The sequence below is a fragment of the Salvia miltiorrhiza genome, chromosome 1 (assembly GCF_028751815.1).
Source record: "Salvia miltiorrhiza cultivar Shanhuang (shh) chromosome 1, IMPLAD_Smil_shh, whole genome shotgun sequence".
Taxonomy (NCBI): domain Eukaryota; kingdom Viridiplantae; phylum Streptophyta; class Magnoliopsida; order Lamiales; family Lamiaceae; genus Salvia; species Salvia miltiorrhiza.
The window spans coordinates 62,642,809-62,666,273 of NC_080387.1; the positions used below are offsets into that span (position 1 = coordinate 62,642,809).

Sequence of the window (23,465 nt, forward strand, 5' to 3'; positions counted from 1 at the left end):
TTTAGTATTCCCTATTTAGGGTTTGGTATTCAGTGTTTACAAAATATTGAATGATGATTAATACTTATATTCACATAAGTATACATTTAAGCATGAAAATGTATATCTTAGATAAAATTAAAGTAAATATTGTCATTTGGATTTATTATTGAATGACTAGGGTTATTATTGAATATGACTAGGGTTTAGTATTCAAAGTTTAGAGTTTAGTATTCCTTAGGGTTTAGTATTCAATGTTTAGGTTTAAACAATATTAAATGATGGTTAATACTTATGTTCACATAAGTATACATTTAAGCATGTAAATGTATATCTTAGATAAAATAAAAAGTATACATTCAGTGTTTAGGTTTGAAACATTACATTTCTTCACAACAATGTTTATTTTTATTCATACGAATGTTTACTTTTAGTTAGTTACTTAAGTAATAATCTTTGTAAATAAAAGTAATTATTGATGTGAAGAAAAGTAATCTTTATAACAATAATTACTTTTTAGACAACAATAATTACAATAAATATAATATTTTTGAAACATTACATTTCTCCATATCAATTATTACTTTTTATTATATATATAAATGATTACTTTTAATAAACATAAATAATAATATTATTATTTGATCAAATTATTATTATCGTAAGAAAAGTAATTATTGATATGTATAATGCTTTATATTGAATGAAGGTAAATATTTATATTACCATAAGTATATATTTGTGCAACAAAATGTATATCTTATGCTTATTAAAAGTAAATACTCATATTAGGGTTTAGTGTTCAGGTTTTAGGGTTTTGTTTACAGGGTTTATGGTTTAGTTTATAGGATTTAGGGTTTAAAAAATATAATATTTTATATTAAATGAAGATAAATTCTTATATTTACAGAAGTATATATTTGTGTGAATACATGTATATATTATGCTTATTAAAAGTAACATTTACTATAAGCAAATGTAATAATTTGGGGAGACAGATCAAATGGGCGCGGGTCAAAGGCACGGATCCGGGTCAGGGCTGGGGTGCGGGTCGACCCGGCCGCATCCCATGCGGATGCCCGCATGCAAGTGTGACTCTATAATGATTATGCCATTGTGGCTAACAAGATGGGAGCCCAATAACTCAATAACAATTTAACATATTGTGTCATATGCTATCAAATTACTCATTTTCCCTCATGGTTTTCGAAAATAATACTCCAATTAACTAGAGTTTTTACTGAAATTATAACTTCCATCCATGCGATGCACGATGAAATCGAAATTAAGTGACATTTTAAATAAATAAATAACAATATTAAACATAATACAAATAAATGTAAAATATGATTTAAAAATAAAATATCAATTACTCAATAAAATTTCAAATGTAAAAACGTAATTTTCAACTATGTATAAAGTATAATGATAATTATAGGTATTAAATAATTTTAAATTATTTGATAATGAAAATTAATATACACATTATTATTATAGAGTTTTTCACATAATAATAATAGATAAATAAATATTTTTATACACCAATATAGATAAAGAAAAAGTTATAAAATTTCAACAAAGAAAAAGAAAATAAAATATTTTAAAATTTTATAACCTATTTGTTTTAAATTATATAGGCTTATTTTCATTAATTTTAATTTACTTCAATTTTAATTTATCATTAAATAAAAATTTATTTATATATTTTTATTTTTAGTGATTTTTCTTATGTAAATTTCAATCAGTGTACATATATGGGACGGAATGCCGAATGAGTATTAGTTTTCATATTTTCACTATTTTCAATACACGAGGAAACGTTATACTTAAAGTTTATTTGGGTGGTCCCTCAAAAAAAAAAGTTTATTAGAGTAAAATATAAAGAAATCCTAGGTGACCAAGTTCTCTATGAACCTTCTCTCATATATCCTCAGTAGTTCAAGTTAAGGGGTGAAGGCAAAATGCGTGCCGTCATCCACCCTTCCTTCCTTATCCACTACCACTACCCCTCTGCCGCCTCCGCCTTGCTCCGTTCTCTCCGCTATCGGCTGCCTCTCGCCGCTCCATTATTTCTCAAAGTTAAAGCTCTGTCTACTTCCGCCTCTTACGCTGAACTGGACAATGCCCGGACCGGTCGATCCGCATCGCTCGCTTCGCCTCCGGCCTCTTCCGACTTCACGCAGAAAATCGACGTTAATCCGCCCAAGGGAACTCGAGATTTCCCTCCTGAAGAAATGCGTCTCCGCAGTTGGCTGTTTCAGAATTTCAGGGAGGTAATTTGCTCAAATTTTGAAAACTGAGTTGTTTGGCTTACCCTATGTTTGGAGAAATTAATACTTTAGTTTCGAATAACATATTGATTATGTGATTTCTCCGTTCTGTGATAGTTGAGGCTTTGTAGTCATTGTATCAATAAATGTAGTCTCAAAGGTGCAATGTTCGTTGGTTGTTTTAGGTATCGCAATTATTCGGTTTTGAAGAGGTTGATTTTCCCGTTCTCGAGTCCGAGGCACTGTTTGTGAGGAAAGCTGGGGAGGAAATCAAGGACCAGGTTCGTCTCGTTTTTGGTTTGATGATTTATTCACACATATACCATTTGCTTTTCCGTATTAGCTCGGTGAAGTCAATCGACTCAATTGGAATTTCATTTTAATGTCGAATTAAAAGGAATTAAAGGGTGATAAGATCATGTAAGAGTCATGTGCTGATGGCTCTTACCTGGAGTGGTTTAAAGTTCTTCTGAGATTATTTGTTAGAATCACATCTCCAAAATGCAATATAGAGAATTCTTTCACCAGGTTACTTACAGTGTTTTCTTATTGTATGGATGAAGCTTTACTGCTTTGAGGATAGGGGAAACCGAAGAGTAGCATTAAGGCCAGAACTCACTCCTTCTCTGGCAAGGCTAGTGCTACAGAAAGGGTGAGTTCTTATCTTTCACTATATTCAGTAATTTATGGACCTCTCTAATTCCAGAAATTTTCTCCACACATACTTAGACTGTGTGCTCAAGATATTTATTTGTTATGATAATTCTTGTATCCAGGAACAGATGCCAGATTTTGATCTCCATGTTTTTTTCTATCCAGAAAATCTGTATCCCTTCCGCTAAAATGGTTTGCCATTGGACAGTGTTGGCGATATGAGCGAATGACCAGGGGACGCCGTCGTGAGCATTACCAGTGGAACATGGATATTATTGGTGTACCTAATGTTACAGTAAGTTTTCTAATATTTGTGTGTTCCTCTTAGCTTTTGTGGTTACCGCTTTTCTTTGAGTAGATCCACATTTAGGCTTACATATAACCTAGGACCATGTAAGAGTGCAGATTTCTTGCTATAAGTGAGTTATCAATCTTTTCACGAACAGTACAAATTTTCATTTAGTTTTCTAAAAGAACAAATATAAATTTCATTGAATCAGTTTCTACCTTAAGAGGTTTTTTCGGGTCATTTTTTCTGATTTAGACTGTTGACCTTGAAGGACTATTTGTCAAGCAAACTTGAATTGAGCTTCAGTCTTTAAATCTTCATGATCAAATGATCAATACTTGTACTTGACTTATTTGGTAGCATATCAATTTTGTTTTACAGTCTCATCCAATTCCAAATCAACTCTATAATATGATTGAGAAATATCTTTACTTCCTAAACCTTTTGTATCGATTATGGTAGCTGCTCACAAACTTTTATAATTCTTCATTGGATGCTTTGATAGAAGAACAAAGAGGAAGAGCTAGTAATAGTAGCCATTTTGTAATAAATATGTATATACACACAGATCGCCGTCCAGACTCCAGTGTTTTACATGTCAATTGTTGTCTCTGTGTTTATCTTGTTCCTGAATGATCCATTCACTGTCAGGCTGAAGCAGAGCTGATTTCTTCCATTGTTACATTTTTCAAACGCATTGGAATTACAGCATCAGATGTTGGGTTTAAAGTTTCCAGTCGGAAGGTATGAAGGTAGATGCTTTCTCATTTAGATATGTATTCCAAGTCCAATATATTGGAAATTGAAATGTATATGATTCTTTTTTTCCTTTTCCTTTCTGCTTTTGGTTGGGTTGGGAGAGTATTAAATTGAGGATTGATAAATTTAAAATATTGAAACTAAACAAAAGCAAGAGTCTCTGATTTATTTGAAACTAAAATCACTTGTTTGCTATCAAGGATGAAGATTTTCCAGCTAACTTTTAGTTTAAAGTTTGTGATTCAGAGATTAAGTTAAAAACCTTTCTTCCCAGAGTGGAGGTTATGTATATCATTACCAATTGATGTTTTGTGCAATTAATTTTTCTCATATTGACGATTTGCCTTAAATAATTGTTATTCTGGCATTTTGCAGGTTTTGCAAGAAGTGCTCAGGCGCTACACAGTACCAGAGAGCTTATTTAGCAGGGTTTGTGTAACAATAGACAAGGTCAGTTGATAATGAAATGTTCATGGATATGCACAAGCATTTAATAAATTTCCATAACACTTGGTTGTTTAATACTATATTCTCATGCTAAGTTTAATATTATATCTCTGATATGTCTTGTTACTTGCTTCTTTCGTTGTTAATTCATTCTATACAGTTGGAGAAGATTCCCATGGATGATATCAAGAATGAGCTGAGGGCTGCCGAGTTATCAGAGCAGGCGGTTGAAGAGCTACTACAAATTCTTGCAGTGAAATCTTTGGAAGAATTGGAAGGTAGTATGTCAGACATGATAATGTGAAGATTTTTATCGCATTTGCTTCATAGAAATTTTGAGGTTGATGTTTGATCATCCCATTCTGAGGCTGCTAAGAAAAGAGAAAAGGGAGGGGCTAACTATATTATTGAATTAGAAGATAATGTTCTAGCTGGAATTTAGGTATACCAGTGCAATTATAGTTTATTTCTTCAGTATCTTGATATCAAGTTTGGGACCGACAACCAAAACAAACCTGTTAAGACTGAGTCATTGATGTTCTTTTGTGCTATTTATAAAAAAGTGCAAACTTAGTCTTCTTGTTTGTTTATACATCATTACAGAGAAACTAGGCTCTTCAGTTGAGGCCCTTGCTGAGTTAAAGCAACTATTCTCGCTTGCTGAAAAGTATGGTTATTCTGAGTGGATCCAGTTTGATGCATCCATCGTCCGTGGCCTAGCCTACTACACTGGAATCGTTTTTGAGGTATATATAGATTAGGGTAAATCTGTCAAAACAAATCTTTATATGTTTTAATGGTTGACTTAATTTCCATAAATAGCTTGAAATTGTCAAAATAAAGACACCCTCAACCTAGTAATCTCATCTAAGGCTATATATTTTAGTATATAAAGTAGAGATAATCTAATCTAGCAACTCTAGAGTAAGATCTGAAACAAGTGTACTGCCAGTGAAAACAATATCTTAGCATTCTTTAACATATCAAACTACCATCTTATCCTTGTCTAAGTATGTTTCTCTACTCATTAGCATGAGTTCTCTTAGGTAAGATGGAAGTTGCTACCCTAAACAATATACCTCATACTGGTAGGAAGCATATTTCTGATGCTTTATCACTGGAGCCTGGAGGGTCTATAAAAACTACTAGAAACCAGAGCTGAAGCATAGAGGACTCTGCTCGATAGTTAGTGGCTGGAGCGAGCAAGGTTGTTAAAAACAGAGGCATACCTGAGGCGTTTTGTCTCTAAAAGGCAAGGCGTAAGCCTCGAGGCGGTCCGAGGCGTAAGCCTCGGACTTAAAACAAATAAAAATTCCAAAACATTATAAAATCGAAATAAAGCAAACTAAACAATAGATAATTAACCAAACATTAACATAATAACTTAGAAATCATAAAGCATCGCAATCAAGTCATAAAATGTTCAAATTCAAGCATCATAGTCGTCTTAATTCTTAAGTCTTAAGCTTAACCCCACTTAAAGTCCTAAATACTTAAGTATCATAGTGATCTACTCATCATTGCCATCATCCGCGCCGGAGGAGGGTGGCGGCAGAGGGTGCTGAGTGAGGAGTGAAGAGAAGAAGAGAGCAGAGAGGAACAGAGAACGGCGCTGGAGTTTTTAAATTTTTTGCTTTCTATTTTTCAGTTTTAAGTAAAATTAAGGTTAGGTTTTTTCAATTCTAACATCAATTAGGGTTGGGCTTTTCTTTAATTGATATGGGCTTAGCAAAAAATAAAAAACTTTAACCTAGAAAAGCCCAAAACATACTTAATTTGGCCACAGATACAGAGGCGCGCCTTTCACCAGTTGAGGCATAAGGCGCGCCCTGGGCGTGCGCCTCACAATCAAAAGGCTTAAGCCTCAGTTTATGCATGTAAGGCTTAAGCCTTGAGGCGCTTTGTCCACGCCTCAGGCCGAGGCGCGCCTCACCGACGCCTTTTACAACACTGGGAGCGAGTGCGGAAGTATGTACCATGATGGCATGACTGTTCTAACTTCTTGAACCATGAATAAGTTCTAGTTTTGTATGATTGGCATATGGTGAATGTATCAGTTTCTTAAGATAATGGCAATATAATATTGTCCACTCACCCTCTCTTTCCTTCCTTTGCACCCCTCTCCCTCTGCTGCACATGAATGATGCACAGGGACCACAGCTATCTGTTTGTATATATTGGACCTGTTGTCATAAAATTATGCAGGATCTATATTATAGTTTCTAGTGAGTCTAGACTTATTTTGGTTTTTATCAATAGAATGGTTCTCTTCTTACAGGGATTTGATCGAGAAGGAAAGCTGAGAGCTATTTGTGGCGGTGGGAGATATGACAGGTTACTCTCCACTTTTGGAGGTGAAGATGTCCCAGCTTGTGGGTTTGGATTTGGCGATGCAGTTATTATAGAAGTGAGTACAATTTAGGAATTTAGGGTAAATATCATTTTAAACCTCAAACTATTTTCGCACTATCAATTATATCCTGAACTATCGAAAATGATTTTTTAAACCTTGAACTATCAATTTTGTATCAATTTTTTAAACCATTTTCGATAGTGCAAAAATAGTTTGGGGTTTAAAGTGATATTTACCCTACAATTTATTCCATCCCCCCTTGCACATTAGAATTTTTTGTCGTCAGCATTTCAACTACCACTATACAATCTAAAACATCTTTCTTGATTTTGTGGTCCCCACCCAACTTCATATTCCTTGCAGCTGCTAAAAGAGAGGGGACTTCTTCCAGAACTTAGTCCCAAGGTACAGAATGTCGTCTGCTCGTTGGGTCAGGATCTGCAGGGCGCAGCTTCTCTAGTTGCTGCTAGACTCAGGGAAAAGGGCCAAACTGTCGACTTGGTTTTGGAGAACAAGCCACTTAAATGGTATGTGCTTTGTCGATCCAAGTGTCTGATAAAAATCTAAGAAAATATCTTGGCATGCTTGTATGCACCAGAAGCCGTTAATACAGATATCCTATGTTGTTGAAATCTTCATTCTTGGCTCTACTATTACAGGGCGTTTAAAAGGGCAGCAAGAGTTAATGCCCAGAGACTGATAATAGTGGGAAGTTCAGAGTGGGAAAAAGGTATGGTTGGTGTCAAAATTCTTTCATCTGGAGAACAGTATGAGATCAAAGTTGATGAACTAGAATGACACTTAACAGATTCCTATATATTTTCTAGAAATATGTTTCACTTTATTACTACTAATTTTTATTTTCTTTTTTACTTAAAGTGGCCTTCCTGCACAATATTTCCCCATTACTTTTTTCATAAATTTTCAATATCCATGAATCTGCTGAAATACCCACAGATTGTATCATAAATTTTCAAATATATGAATGTTGGTTCCTGTATTTTTGTATTCTACATCAGCACTGCTGAAATATGTCTCTCTCTCTCTCTCTCTCTCTCTCTCTCTCTCTCTCTATATATATATATATATATATATAGGTGTTGGTTCAATGAAGAATGGCTAAATGTGATGAAGAATAAAGAAGATATCTTGGCCCTCCATATCACTTAATCGTGTGGTCCATTTTCATCAATAAATTCGGCTGAATATAATTCATAAAAGGTCAAACTGGTAATTTGCTTTTTAATGTTATACGTTTCAGCCATAATTAGCGATAATCGTTTATATGATTAAAGATGCAGTTAGATTTTTTCTCTCTTATTGAAAATTAACGTTTCCTAATTCTACTCGATAACCTTACGGTGAAGTTCACTCACAATTCAAAGAACCAACACCAACTACTATCATCTGCTGAATGTGATGGAATCTAGTGTGGACTTTGAAGGTATTGAATCACAATGTATTTTTACACCTACTACGTTGGATAGTTCATTAATTCAATGAATATCTCCAAATAATGCTATATAACCTACAGTCTGTATTATTAACGATGAGAAGGTTTTCCAGCAAACGTATGCATATGTTCAATACGTTATCATGTGTGAGTTCAACGAACTTGTAGCATGTTCAATGGATTCATTTCAACATGAGTTATATGTTCAACTTATTGATCAATGTTGAACATCATTCGTGTAATGCTCAACGTATTTTGTTCGACCAGTTGCGATTGGTAGTATATACGACAAATTCCCAAAGAAGTTCGACAAATTCCCAAAGAAGTTCAAGCGAACGCGTTGAAATGTTCAATAAAATAGGTCCCAATTAAGGGCTTCGTTTCATTTAACGTAATGTTGCATATGTTCGTTAAATTTACATAAAAGTTCAAGAGAATGAGTTCATATATTCATAATGAGTTCATAACGAGTTCATATGTTCAACAGCATATGTTCAAGAGAATGAGTTCATATGTTCGTTAAATTTACAGAAGCACGCCAGCAATCAATTAAAGCAATTTCGTCGAACCTGTAGTTTGCAGTTTTGGGTTATTCATCGTGATAACCGTGGACAGCAATCGGAGGGTGATAAAAATTTGGTAAGCCAATAGCCGATGAACTGGTAGTGTGAATAATCCGCAGGGATCGACATCCTTATTGATCTTCAAGGGAATCGAGTAAAATCAGGGATTCGATGAACTTTCCTAAATTACGATATAATGAAGTTTACAATCCTATCCTTTGCCATTATAAATCTTACATTTCCGCCTTCATTCCATAAATCAAATTGAATATAATGGTGAGATGATACCCGTCAGATTTGATTCAAGGAATGGCCAAGATCTCTTCTTCTTTCTTTGTCTAAGGGGCTTTTCTTTATTGAGTGCAACCCTATATATATATATATATATATATATATATATATATATATATATATAATTGACTACATAAATAAAAAATTTGCTTGAATCTGAAATTGATCAAGCCCCAAAACAGACACATCCTAACTAGGTCAGTGTGAATTTAAACTGAAATATCAAATCTGCGTTCACACAGTTTGTATGCAATGGCAAAGCAAGTAACACACATCAACGCAGCAAGCTTAAAACCTAATATGCATGAACAAGAAACTCAGAATTTACATGGTTGGGATTGTCACCAAAGTGAAGATTTACAACGAGTAGAAGAAGAAAATCCTAACAGCACTGCAATGACTCTCTTGTCTCTCGCTCCTGATCATTAGGAAGCAACGGCGAAGATCAGCTCCTGAAAAGCATAACTAACAAACTCCCCCAGAACTTGCACTTGAGTCCTCAAAGAAAACGCAAATCTTGTTTGCAGTAGTGATTTCTTGGCTTCAGTCGTGGTTGGTATGAGTATGATGATAATAGAGCAGTACCACCACAAGTTGGTGAGAAGAATTGCTTGAATTGTGGGATTCCAGTTTGTATTCTTGTTTTCTCTTTGTTTCCATAATATACGAGGGGTGTTTTGTAGCCAATGATATTTCCACTTTTGCCCCTGATATTGAGTTGCCTTCCAAAATCCCTTGTTCCATTTTATACTTGGATGAGTCTTGGACTTTCCAATTTTCTTAATCCGGGTAAAGAAGAACATCCTCCCATCTCCATCATCTTTACCCAAACCTATACATTAATATTTGCAAATAAGAAATAAATAAAAATCCTCATTCAAAAACTATTCAGATTTGAGCCCCTCTTCAAACTAATCAATAATATTGAAACTAATCGTGTGTGTTAATCAAAACACACGTCACGTGCTTATGAAAAAATGCATGTAATTTTTGACGATAACCAATGGGTAGCTGAAAGTTGTTCGTAGACATCTGCATAAGCGATGGGCCCTCCCGGGTGGGAACACGGATGCACCACCACTTCAGCCGGAACTTCATTCCCGGAATAAGGCCGCCATTCGACGGCGCCACCGGAGATGATGAGTGCGCGGGCGAAGAAAGCGGACGACGCATAATAGAAAATATGATGAGGGCGACTGAGGATCAGGAGAAGGAGGCTCCATAATTAGGTGAGTAGTATATCAGTATTGCAGGTACGTAATTAATGAGGCACTGTATATGAATATGATTGAGCAGTATATACAAATTGAATAGGAATAGGACATGAGGATTTAAGATTCTTGTTTTGCTAATATATCTCTATTAAGTATTAACCAACAAACCATAATATTAACTACTCATGGTGCGTTTATTTTAATGGATAAATTTATCATTGAAAAATGATGAATAATATTACCATTTTTGGAGGGATAATATTATCCATCCCTGAAGTGAAAATAAGGAAGAAGACATTTAAAGACATAAATTTTGGTTATCTCTCATTTTCTAATTATATATCAAAGTAAACACATCCTCAATTATTAAAGTTTTTAAAAATTATATATATCCTAATTATGAAAAAAAACAAACGAACCTAATAATCAATTAACAAGCAAATTAATTTGACCACAAGAAACAAGATAGATAATATTTTTTAATTATACATTCTGGTTCGATATAATTATTTTTAATTAATAATTATAGAAATATATTAAGTTGAAAAAATAATAGTAGTGCAAAAATTTGACCCCCAAGAAACTAATAGATATTTTTTATGCATACTGTACATCGTAAATATAGATTTTTTTATAATATTTTTACCCATTAACACTTAACAGTAAACATATACTTAAAAGACCGGATATGTTTCACTACGAATCAGTTGGATTCTAAAAATAGTTCAAATTTTAATCTCGTGTAAATTTTAATTTACTCTATAATTATAAATATTTTAAATAAGCCACTTACGAATATTGATCTCAATTGAAACTACGCTTTTCTTTAATTGACATATTAGTTTTTGACGAGACACGTCAATCTCAATTTACCAAAATTTTGGATTGAGTTATAAAATAAATAATGAAAATAAATACATATTATATTTATAATAATTGAAAGTTAGGTTTAAAATAAAGAGCTAGTCTCTTGTGAGCCCCCTACCATGCGGGTCGGGTCAACCCGCGTTCGCCCCATTTTATTCCACTGAATTACTATATGTAAGTAATACTTTTACTAACAACAAATGATACTTTTATTAATAATAAATAAAGTTACACAACTTATGATATAAAAAATGGCATTTTTCTTAAATTCAAATGATATTTTACAAATAATGATATTTTACAAAAATCAATGATAACTTGTATAAAAATAAATGATACTCGCTCCATCACATTGATAATAACACACTTTATTTGAACACAAGAATTAAAGAGGAGGTGAGTGTAAAAAATTGATCAGCACGAGAATTAAGGAGGGTTAGAGACCCTAACTATTTTTATTTTTAAACTAGGTCATTATCAGTGTTACAATATGACTGTGAAGAAAAGCCATGCAAAGGAGCTCAACAGCAAATATGAAGAGTTGGAGGAGTCAAGAGCTATTAAAGGAATTCTGTTAAAACAGAATGTCCAGCTCATTCAAGCTCAACCGTTGGATCATTTTCGTTACTCAGCAATGGTTAGATCTTAGGTTTGAATCTGGATTTTGCTTCTTAGATTTTCTTTGTATTTGCAGCTAGCTAGAGAGTTAGAGTTTTCTTATTATTTTTCTGTCAAATGTGAGTGAAACGTGAGAGCTTCTACTGTGATTTTAGAGCTTATTGTAGCTGCTGTGATTGTTGTACTCGTATTTCTCTCGTTTTGATAGTGAATAAAACACCAAGAATTGACCTTCACGTGGATGTAGATCAAATTGATCAAACCACGTTAAATCTCCGAGTTCTTATTGTTTTCTTTGGGTTCTTGTTGTCGAGCTTTGTGGATTGAAGCATTTGTGATTTCTTCACAATCAGTGGAATGGACGAAAATGAAAAGTAGACTATTATTAATGAGCCGAAAAGAGTACCGTACAAATAAGTGCATTATCAAATGAAAGAAGATGTTACATATTAGAAATAAAATAAAAAAATTAGGACGGAGTGTTAACGTCCGTTAAGTAGCTGGATGAATTTGCATATTAATCGAGACCCTAAGGTGTTAAATGCGATAAACGCTGCCACAAGGTTATTTTTCTCCCAACAGGTATAACCTTAGAGTTTGTATTTGGTATTTAACCATTTTTTAAATTGCTATCTAACTTCTGTTCTTCATAAAAATTGAGAAGAAGTTGATTGAAGAAGAAGATTTATGCAGAAAAAGAAGTCGAAAAATAAAAAAGCAGAGACGAAAAAGAAGAGGAGAGGCGCATGTTGAAGATGAAGAAATTAGGTCTGGGTCTTGCCTCTTATAATTAAAATATTTTATCTATTTGTTTGTTTGTTTGTAACGACTAATGGGCTTTGTTAATGTTTGAGCTCTAGTTTTGTTCGGGTAGTTCTATTCATAGCCCACATTTTACTCCTTACAGCCCCTCTTTTAAAACATTAATTACAATTAATTAAGAATTTACTATTCTACCCTATATTTTATAGCCCCCAAATTTTATTAAATTTTAAATTAATTATCACTTCAATTTCATAACCCCCATTTCATATTGAAGAAATTTCATAGCCTCCATTGCCCCATTTATCCGTTCATAGCCCCATAAAAGAAATCACAATTCATCAAAGATTTCCTTTTAGTCTCAACATTTGTGTCATTGCTCTGTTTCTTCATCACAGAAGAAGTGAGATTCTTGGGCACACCCTTTTCCGCAATTCCCTTTTAACCATTTGCAGAGATGTTCTTGGCTCCAGAGGCAGATTCCGACGATGAATTCGGCATTATGGGGCAGTGAGGAATTCTGAGAATCTGGCGAGGAAGAGTTTGGGAAGAAATAGCCGTAAATTAAAGATTACAGGTCGTAATATCTTGTCCCTTTCTCTTGTTGCAGTTAGTCTCGAACAGATGATAGACGCATTTGTCTACTCTGCATTCTAAGACGCATCCACATCGCTACTATGGATTTCCAATCATTGTTACATTTCACCGACGTCGACCTCTGCCCACCGCGACGCCGACAGCCGCACGGAAACGCCGGAGAACTCAGATCGCGTTTTGAAATCGCGTCTGCCACCGAGCCTCCTCACCTTCCGCACTCCCGTCGCCTCTTCTTCGGCCACCGACTCACACCGCCTCCGCCCTGGGAAAATCGCCGCCGGTCGATGCGAAACGAGAAGGAGGCGCAATGAAAAACACTGCCCATCTCCCCGTTAGATCGCGTCTCCTACCGGGAGGTCCGCCATCCGCCTTCACACCGTTCTTCCACACGATGAACGGTCGTCGAGCAGGCAGCAATCGCCGGAGGAACCGCCGCCCTCGACGCCAACGTGTGGAGCTTCAATGCTCGACATATTCGGCGTCCAGAAACCGCGATTCCAGTGCTAGGCGGAGGCCCTGTGCGCACCAGGCGCGGCGCTCCTCGCCGGCCTCCTTCGGTAGCTTCTTCCCGACCCTGGGCTTTTTCTCCGCCGGAGATTTCTCGGCGGCGGGTTTCTTCTCGGCGAGCTTCTTCTCTCCTTTGGCTGCCATTGTTGTGTTACTTGCTTGCGTAGAGAGGGTATAATTCTAATTATTGGGGGTTATGGAGTAGAGGATAAATTAGTAAAATTTTAATTATTTTTAAATATTAATTTAAATAGGTGACTACCAAGAGTAAAATTTGGGCTACGAATAGAATCACCCGTTTTGTTCATTAAATTTTGGGTGGAAAAAAGAGAGACAAATTTGGGCTCTATTCTAATTTTGTTAATTGGGAATTTAATTTTTAATAAAAAAATGAATTAAACTTTAATTACATGATATTAAGAAGTATAAAACAATAATAATTAAAATAATATTAATAAATATAAATAGCACATGATATAAAAACAATGTAATTGCAATTTTTGCTTATTTAATATAGTAATAAATTTAATATCTTTTTATTTAATAATAATAATTAAATATGAATTTAATAATAATATTAAGGAGTACTTATTTTCATATGAATTTAATAATTGAAAAGTTTTGGGTGAATGTATAATTTGAAAGAAATATAAAAGTATAATTGAAGAAATAAAAAAAATAGATAAAAAGAAAATATTTAAAGAACATTCTTTTTGAGATTGAGTTTAGTATAGATAGTTGGAGTAAAATTAATGTTCGAAGTGACATATATTATAAAATAAGTTTGAATTTGGTGTAAAATACGGTAGAGGGTCAAAAATCAGAATTTGAGATAAGTAATCATGATATTAAAATTTGATCTATTTTTTTAATAATAATAATATTTTTTGAAGAATATGCTCACACGGGCCGACATATGTAAGATTCCTTCACACGTGCGAAGCTTTTATAAAAGTGCAAACGCGAGAGGAAATGGCAATAGCGGAAAAAAAGAAAGAAGGAAGAAGATTCAGCTTCCTCAATCGTTACCCCGCCAATACTCCTCCGCGACCACCGGAATATTCCATCTCCGGCCGAAGGTACTGCAAATGACTCTACTGTTATTCATCAGAAGATTTTCATTTTTTCTGCGATTTTTGTTATAATTCGAGTTCACGAATGGATTGGTTTAGTACAAACCTTTTTCTGTTCGGAGAAGATTTTGGATGAGTTAGTCTCTGTTGATCGTATTTATTCTGAATTTTCAGCTCCAGTGTAGAGTCGGAGTTATAAAATGATGATTTCTGCTACCTTTTCTGTTTCGAAAATGTATCTGTGTTGCGAAGTTGATGATTTTTTGTTAAATTGAACATGTTTATTGAAATTCTGAAGATTGAAGTTCTACACTAGTTCGATGACGAGGTTCTTTGATACTTTTTACCATAGTTAGGTTTCTTTCAGTGATTGTGTAATTGTGACAAAAGAGATATATGTTGTCGATGCTTTGTGCCAGCTCATCATGATATGATAGTAACCGTTGATTTGAGATTCAGCATATGATCTATTTCTTGCCGTATTTAGAGGTGGTGATCATAGAAAACAGTTATTGACGAAGACTCCTGTGTGAGAGTGTCATATTTTATGCATCTGTTTCGCGCCCTAAGAGTTATGTTAGGTTTGTTAAGGTCTTTTCTACGTTTTTTGACAACCAAAATTAGATGGTGTGAAGTAACTGCTAATTTCGAAGAAGTTCTTACTTCTTATTTATTTCTGTTAGATGGAGATTTGAATTCATCACTAAAGTTTAACTTTGAAGTCTCTTATTTCTTCTCTCTAAACTCTCCATCCATTTGAGCTAGGTGCTAGATTGGTCTTGTTGGTATGCCGTACCTGGTACGTGAGCACTTATTTATTGGCAACATTGGTGATGCTGCGGATGTTCTCCAGAATGGGAGTACTGAAATCACACATGTACTGTCAGTTCTAAGTTCAGAATCCATTTCTTTCTTCTCGGAGTGGCGTAGTGGGATCTCAATTCCATGCAAGGAGATCCGGAAGGTCTATGCTGGGGACTCGGGATCTGAGGATGTTCCACATGACATGTCAAAGACTTCATTATCACCAGATAAGCTGCTTTATTCACTGGAGTATGCTGGTAAGGAGTTGAAGATTGTGAGGATGGCTGTACCTTTGAGGGATATGGAAAGTGAAAATTTGCTGGACCATTTGGATGTGTGTTTGGATTTTATTGAAGATAGTAGGAAAGAAGGTTCAGTTCTGGTCCACTGCTTTGCAGGTGTATCAAGGAGGTATAGAATATAATTTGATTATGTCTTGTCTCTACTTTTAATACTTAGTTGGATGGTCCGATCTATGCTTTTAAAATAATAATATTAGTACTGACTTACTTGCCTTGCTCTAATGGTTGCCTGTATTTTATAATTCTAAGCATGACTACAGTGTTAAAGCTAATACCACTTCAGTAAATTATGATTCTGATGAGACTGAAGTACCAAGAATGGTGGCTAAAAGCTTACAAGATTCAAAAGATAATAGAGAACTGGCAAATGGGGCTTTGATCAAATACCTATTAAAGTTGTTGCAAAAGTTGTTGGGTATTTTTTTAACCTCATTCTACTCTTCCATTATGACTTCACCAGATCAGTTTCATTTTTCTCAGCTGTTTGCGTTGTCTCATGTAAGTTGAAGAAGGTTCCAATATTTACCACCTTCCAAGTTTTTCAAGAACTCTATGAGCTAGATTAGCAAACAGATGGGACATGCCTAGCATAATTCTTTTCACCTCTCACATAATGAGTCTGTTTATATATAGTTGAACATTTATATGTTGACGCACCAAATATTTATACAACATATGTTTTGCCGCCAAAGTTTCATGGTGTTTAAGTCCAACTTTCAATTGAGTTATGCTTGTACCTAGTGTTGGCTTTATTTCCATCTTATTAATCTACTAATTATCATTCAAAATATGATTTAGAGAAGGCATTCATTGCAATTGATTTTATTCTCTGCCTTGTCAAGCCTTAAGGGTTTACACCCTTCTTTGCCTGTATTCATTGCAGTGCAGCAATAATTACAGCATACCTGATGAAATGTGAACAGCTATCACTAGAAGGTTTGGAGCTGTCCTTCTGTTGTTTAAGTGCATGCACGTGCCATTTTACCAAAGATATTTTTGGGTTCTCTGAAATGAGCATTTCTGTGCTGTTACTATCAACTTTTCATCTTCTTTTATTTTTGTTTCTATTTTATGTATTAAACTCTTTTGGGTTGTTCTTGTGATTATTAGATGCTATTGAATCCTTGAAGCAGAGCTGTGAATCTGTGTGCCCGAATGATGGTTTCTTGGAGCAGGTAATGTAAATGCAATTTTATATATTCACCTTTTCACTTTTTCACCTACACACAAAACACTACTTTCTTAATTTCCGTGCCCCAAAAAATGGTCTCAACATAGCCGGGACAGAGGGAGTAGTTCATAATTATTATCTTTTTAGTTTGTGGACGATAATCTCCTGTCACTAATGTTGCAGCTGAAAATGTTTGAACAAATGGGTTTTAAAGTTGATCATGCAAGCTCCATATACAAGCGCTTCCGGTTGAAAGTGTTAGGTGCATATTTTTTTCCCTGAATTGATCTGTTGTATTCTTTTCGATTTTATTGTTTCAGATAATCATTGTTTGATTTCTGTCATTTATGATATCATAATTCTTGATTGCTTAATCAAACAAAGTATGAAATGTTCTAGGAAAATTATGTCGTAATTGTACTAATGTAGTAGCCTAGTCCCTAAAATTGGTTTTAGAGGTTAGTGGGTCGTTGCAATACTTATTCAAATTGGTCTCTTCAACTATGAAACAATTTTTTATTTTGTGTCTTATGTGTTAGAAGTTAATTTATAAGAAGATACAGCACTTCTTTTGTATCATAAAATTAGTTGCATGAGTATCTTATGTATATTGTGATGTCATTCCACACTTCTCTATACTCTTAAGTCGAGAAGATTCTTGTAAATTTAGCTCGACAATTTCTAAGCACAATTATTAAGTTATTTTCTTCTTCGACTCCGGTAAATTGGATAATGGTTAGTTCAATTTTTGTAATTCATGTTAGTTAGGTTTGTGCTGCATCTGATGAGGTGCACTAAATACTATTTATGCTGTAATCTCTTTTACACCATTTCCATTCCCTGATGCTTGGGTCCTTCTTTACGGAATAACAGGCGATTCCTATAATCGTGGGGAAAAAATAGATGGTTTGAAGTTTGGTGCAGATCCTGGATCGCCAGCTGAAACTGTTTCCTCGAATGCTGAAGCATCACCTGGTAAACAGGCCCCTCTTACTCGTACATACCGATGCAAAAAATGCCGAAGAATCATTGCAGTGCAGGAGAATGTTTTGGATCATGTTCCAGGAGAGGGTGAATCATGCTTTGATTGGCATAAAAGGAGAGGTGGAAATCCTTTCAGTAGACCTGGTGACGAGGAGTGTTCTTCTATCTTTGTTGAGCCTCTGCGCTGGATGAAAACAGGTAGCATGACCTAAGATATTTGAGTATCTCAAACAGCTTCTTTAGTTGATTTTCTTTTATTTCATCTTTTTATCAGCGACTAACACATGGGATATTGTTGAAAATGATGATTTTCTGATTGGTCCTACTATTTATTTCCAGTGGAAGAAGGCGGTCTTGAGGGCAAGCTGACGTGCACCCACTGTGAAGCCCGACTAGGTTACTTCAACTGGTCGGGGATTCAGTGCAGTTGCGGGAGTTGGATCACACCGGCCTTCCAGCTTCACAAAAGCCGAGTGGATATCAGTAGTATCTAGATTTGAACTGCTACTGCTCCATTCGCTGCAGCTGTGGCCTGCATTCTACGTGCTTTGGGTTTGCCTCAAACTATGATCTCATTTAGTCTACTCATCATACAAGAGTATATATAATTATTTCAATGGCGGATGTCTTCAAATCCATCTCTGTTTTTACCTGAATTCGAGTTGCACGTAAATGCTACAGGTATAATAATTGTGAATTTGCCCGGTTTACTCTGGCATTGAGTTTGATTGATGAAGTAAATATCGTCTTTTCTACTTTATGATGAATGTCATGCCATTTCCATTTTTGGCTATGTGCGAGAAGAAAGAAAAGAATTGGGTTTCTAGTCAATCAGATTTAAAAGTTGTAGCAGTTTAAGTTGGGAACCTACTGTACTGCTGAGAGGCAAACTGTACACATGGTCATGTTTACAGCTATTGAATATCCTTCTTAGTTAGACAAGTGAAGTAGTGAAAAATATAAAGGTGATAAGAATCTCCTGCCGGGAAATCGGCAAAATAGTGTAGAAACACATAGTTGATGCTACTGCGCCCCTCACCCTTGAATTGGATGCATGTACTGTTTTTCGACACCATAGCTTAATGCCCCTGTGACTCGAGGAGGATGTTGGTGGCAGCATTAATGTCGTTTCTGGCACGTACGAGAGCTTGCCTCGCTGAGTTCCTGTCAAAGCCCATCGAAACCAGTGTGGAAATGGAGTCCTCTGGCGGTTCCATCGCGGTCGGAGCTGGATAGTTTCCCTGGTGCCAAAGGGAAACAAAGAGAGTATCAAAGAAGAGCAACAAATCACCTCTTATGAATAAATTTCTAATCAAAAGAAGGCCACACATGTAACATGGTTAAGAGAGTTGGTTGGATCCATCTTGACTTGAGACTCTTGAAGAAGGAAATACACGATAGAATTACCTCCATCTGGCGACCAGGATAGGAGGTTGGTGCACTTCCTAAAACATTCCTAGACGATCCGGTGGCTGATGTACTACTACTCCCCATCGATGGCAATGACAATCTTGAGAAGAACGAAGCAATAGCTTCAGGAAACTGAAACGGAGAATACAGGCTTAGTGTAAATCACAAAAGCAACAAAATCTGCACTTATAAATAAAGATCCACAAATGGGATTCTCAAGAAATCGGGAGAGCCTTTGTCAGGGGAGATGAAATCGTAAAGTAGAGACGAGAAGATGAGATTCAACCTTCATCCTGCGTATGCGGAGAACATTCAGGCGATACAGGGACCCTGCTAAAATACCACAAATCCCTGGAAGCATGGATCTTTTCCATGACGATAAAAATAGCTGCAACATGGAAATAGGGCACATAAAATAAATAAAATGCATATAGTAGACAAGGCTATGCCTCACGTTTAGTACCATGAGAAAAAGCAGAGTAATAGTAAAACACAATACGGGTGAATTACCTGAAGACCGGCTAGATATATAAAAGTCTTGTCAGAGAAGTTGAGGTTAAACACACGAAACCGCGTTGAAACAGGAATGTCGAAATAAAATGGTACAAATGAAGAAAATATAAGGCCATAGGGTCCAGATGTGAGTATATTCAAGGAGGGATCTGCCAGAAAAATAAAGCCAAATTATTACCACTAGGATTAAACATGTGTGTTAATAAGAATGTGAAATATACTTCCAACTGATGTCTGTCCCCTCCATACCTTTAAGTACTGAATTCAATTTGATATTTAGAGAGAAGGGTGGAGGGGAATTTGGAAATCAAAGAAGAGTTGTAGAATCCTTGATTTAAGGAAATACAATGAACAGGTTATACTTTAACTATGGAACTATTATTAATAGATAAAAGCAGGAAACAATTAATCCAAGGAAGTAGGCAACTGCAGACAGTAAATGCTACAAATTCGTCCACCAAATCTCCAATAATTACTAGGGAAAGCCATAAAGCCATGGTGCAATGAAGTTAATAAGTTGAGTTTTCCAGATTCGGTATTGTTCCCACAAAAACATGTTCATCTAAGAATTAGGGCATTAGGTTGAAACCAAGTGAAACACCCGTGTGGTAGCAGAAAGGATAGATGACTTCAGTGATGAGATGCTGAAACACTAGGCAGTTTTCAAGCTGGTTTCAAATGAATAATGACACATCTAAATTTGCATTCACAAGTAATTTGATGAAGTCATGAAGGTACCCTCAAAGAGCGTGTCACTGCTCAATGCATCATCTATCACGATTTGGGCTGCAGTTTTCTCATATTGAATGCACATGTAGCTTAAAATTCTAATTCAACACAAGGACATATGTGGAGCAGGGGCATAACAATACAGAGATATTGGGTAAAAGGAGAGTAAGAAAATGTTGCACCTTTAAGTAGTAATAGCGCGAGGACTTCAAGCAGTATCGAGACGGCGATAGAGAATATGATAAAAACCTGCAGAAAAAAGATTATCATAACCACCAACCAAATTAAGTAATCACCGGAAAACAGGCTCTAGGATTTAATCACTTGATTAAAACAATTTCGCTCCAAGTTATTTTCTGATTACTTCAACTTCACGCCACCAAAGTAAAAGAAGTCATCTAAAGCCACCCAAAAAAACTGGAAATTCAGAGAGACTCTTCATAGGGATATAGTTATATTCTCGTCAAGATTGAAGAAGCTTCATTATCTGACATGCAAATATTGATTGCAGATCAAAATGTCAATCAAGCAAACATTATACATCTTCTTTTCAACTATTGCATGGCATCTGACAGCAGATGCAGGAAATGATCAGGTTAGAGTAACAATTGTACATTAACAAACGTGGCAGCTACAGATTTGCAGTTGGAACTTTATAAGAAACAGAAAAGTAAGAATTTGAGCTTGAAGAAGAGCTTACAGTGTATTTATTAGAACCAATCTGCCTCTCAAATACACGGAAGTAGTACAGAAGATAAATTCCAAAAACAAGTTCTGGTGTAGATGAAAATCCGAAAACTGAAACTATGAGCTTCCATATTTGAAGTTTCCTGAAAATGTCCTGTTACGTATAAGAACCAAGTTAATGATGCTACTAAGTAATGTGTAACAAACTTACAAAAGTATTGCACAAAGGACATGAGCATGTCAGTGATACTACTGTGCAATGTGTAAAGTTCTTTGCCGGTGGGGGTGTAATCAAATTGAGCTGAGCCAAGCAAACTACATCTAAACTTCTTAATATCCTCATCATACTTTCAAGTTTCCAGATCCTATCTGAGCTTGTCCATTTGAGCTTTACCAGCTTCAACAGACTCGAACTCAAATGAGCACAAGTAGTTTGATCTTCTCAAATACATTTAACGTAATACTCGATCTTCCTATAAACACTTTCAGTATTTTGTGCAGCACAACCATTCTTAAACACGTTTTACCTAATAATCGATCTTCCTATAACCACTGGAAGAGTAAGCCCCACCAATTCGAGCTCATTATGTAAGTATGTTTATTCCAAGCCCCATTCAAAAGGAAATTAAAAGCTTCAAAGCTTTGCACAAAAGCAACCAAAATTGGAAAACTCATTTACACTTGGGATGTAAATACTTCAAGAAAGCAATGAATGCATGTAAGCCAACCTCCCACTTCATCCAAGCAAAAAGGAAAATTCCCAAATGGCAATCACATTAAATTTTAATCAATTCCGCAAATTATACAGCTCAAACTACATCAGACAAAATATGAAGCCAGCATCCACAAACGGCATGAAACCCGACTGAAAGAAACAAATTACACAAATGAAATGAAAAACAAATAAATTGGGCAATAAATTTCCAAAAAAAACCAAACTTAAAATTCAGAAATACTCATTAAAAGGAAAATAAGAAGAGAACCTGATAAGACCAAGCGAGGTTTCTAGAACGACCTTGGATCCCAAAAATGATTGTAAAAAGAGCACTCGCAATCACTATCGTCCTTGTCACCGGCGCATTATCTGCCAACAGATAAATATTATTGGCAAAAATTCAATTTCCAATAGCTTAATGGAATCAATCTTTAAAACCCAAAAAACAACAAAATGCGCAGAAAAACGTACTAAAACCAGATGGGCCGCCGTTCATTTTTTTCTGGCGAACCAACGACCTCGCTGAATACTTGAATCGATATCTTCTACGGTTGTATGTATATGTGTGTGTATTTCTCGGATTTCTCCCAGATAATTTTCTCTCTCTCTAAATCTTTCTGTTTTCTGCTTCTCTCCGAGTCGTCGTCATCGACTAAAATTATCTGGGCCAGTAAACGGGCTCGGGCTGACCCGATCTTTCTTTGGGCCGGTTATCTTTGCTCCTTTTTATATTTAAATTATTTTTTATTTTTTATTTTAAACATTAGCTTTTCCCAGAAGTTCTCCTTCATGTTGTTTCCCTTTCCTTTTGAGATTAATAATTCCAATTAATTTTTTAGTTGGGATGTAAAATCCCGTTTTGTATTAATTCAGATAATACAAAAAATAGGTATAATTAATTATTTCATACCATAGCCTAGTACTTGTAATAATGTTGCAGGGTTTACACTAACGAGGCACTCTCCTGTGCAACCGTTTGCACCGTGCAATTGGTTTTCGAATGACACTACTTCAACATACAAATGACACTTAAAGATCTTCAAGTGTCATTTGTATGTTGAAGTAGTGTCATTTCCCGAATAAAGTAGTGTCATTCTGATAATCAGTTGCACAAGAATATTTGTGTAAACTAATATGGCTAGAACCTTTTCATTTGTCAAATTGGAATAAGTTTAACCACGAGTTTTTTTGTTTAATTCGAACTATTAACCTTTTTCGTTGTTAGCGATTAGGTCGCCGTATTAGAATACTTACTGAGGTAGCATTAGCATATAAAGGAGCTCAAAATTATGGTTTCTTTTTTTACAACAAATTATTCCAGATATTTTGGAATATCAAATTAAGTAATATAGAACAAAAAAAATCGTGAAGGGACATTTTAAGTTTATATAATATTCTAGACGCTCATACATAGAATTCTCGTTTATTTGGATGTTCATCAATTGGTATAAAGG

The 23,465-nt window shown here is 35.3% G+C and overlaps 3 protein-coding genes across 4 annotated transcripts; 2 read left to right on the forward strand and 1 right to left on the reverse strand.

The window, feature by feature from the left end:
* The first annotated feature begins 1,875 nt into the window (after positions 1-1,875).
* On the forward strand, positions 1,876-7,751 carry LOC131002812 (histidine--tRNA ligase, chloroplastic/mitochondrial). Of its 2 annotated transcripts, XM_057929281.1 has the most exons (11): positions 1,876-2,252; positions 2,435-2,530; positions 2,813-2,901; positions 3,069-3,198; positions 3,844-3,936; positions 4,327-4,401; positions 4,559-4,676; positions 5,002-5,144; positions 6,677-6,805; positions 7,115-7,278; positions 7,411-7,751. In XM_057929281.1, the coding sequence occupies exons 1-11, from the start codon at positions 1,941-1,943 to the stop codon at positions 7,547-7,549; spliced, it is 1,488 nt and encodes a 495-aa protein (XP_057785264.1). In that variant the 5' UTR covers positions 1,876-1,940; the 3' UTR covers positions 7,550-7,751. The 2 variants fall into 2 exon arrangements, with proteins under 2 accessions (XP_057785264.1, XP_057785271.1); XM_057929288.1 differs by lacking the exon at positions 2,813-2,901 and having other exon boundaries at positions 1,878-2,252; positions 3,112-3,198.
* Positions 7,752-14,570: 6,819 nt separating this feature from the next.
* On the forward strand, positions 14,571-18,717 carry LOC131002826 (uncharacterized). Its single transcript, XM_057929293.1, has 7 exons — positions 14,571-14,702; positions 15,462-15,911; positions 16,686-16,738; positions 16,913-16,977; positions 17,157-17,235; positions 17,847-18,155; positions 18,297-18,717. Exons 2-7 carry the CDS (start codon positions 15,484-15,486, stop codon positions 18,449-18,451), a joined length of 1,089 nt encoding a protein of 362 aa, XP_057785276.1. The 5' UTR covers positions 14,571-14,702; positions 15,462-15,483; the 3' UTR covers positions 18,452-18,717.
* Positions 18,718-18,764: 47 nt separating this feature from the next.
* Positions 18,765-22,704, reverse strand: LOC131002836 (rhomboid-like protein 20). The gene is made up of 8 exons (XM_057929305.1): positions 22,483-22,704; positions 22,280-22,380; positions 21,310-21,450; positions 20,792-20,858; positions 19,878-20,029; positions 19,654-19,755; positions 19,365-19,499; positions 18,765-19,198 (listed from the first exon to the last, which is right to left on the reverse strand). The coding sequence occupies exons 1-8, from the start codon at positions 22,505-22,507 to the stop codon at positions 19,037-19,039; spliced, it is 885 nt and encodes a 294-aa protein (XP_057785288.1). The 5' UTR covers positions 22,508-22,704; the 3' UTR covers positions 18,765-19,036.
* Positions 22,705-23,465: the final 761 nt, after the last annotated feature.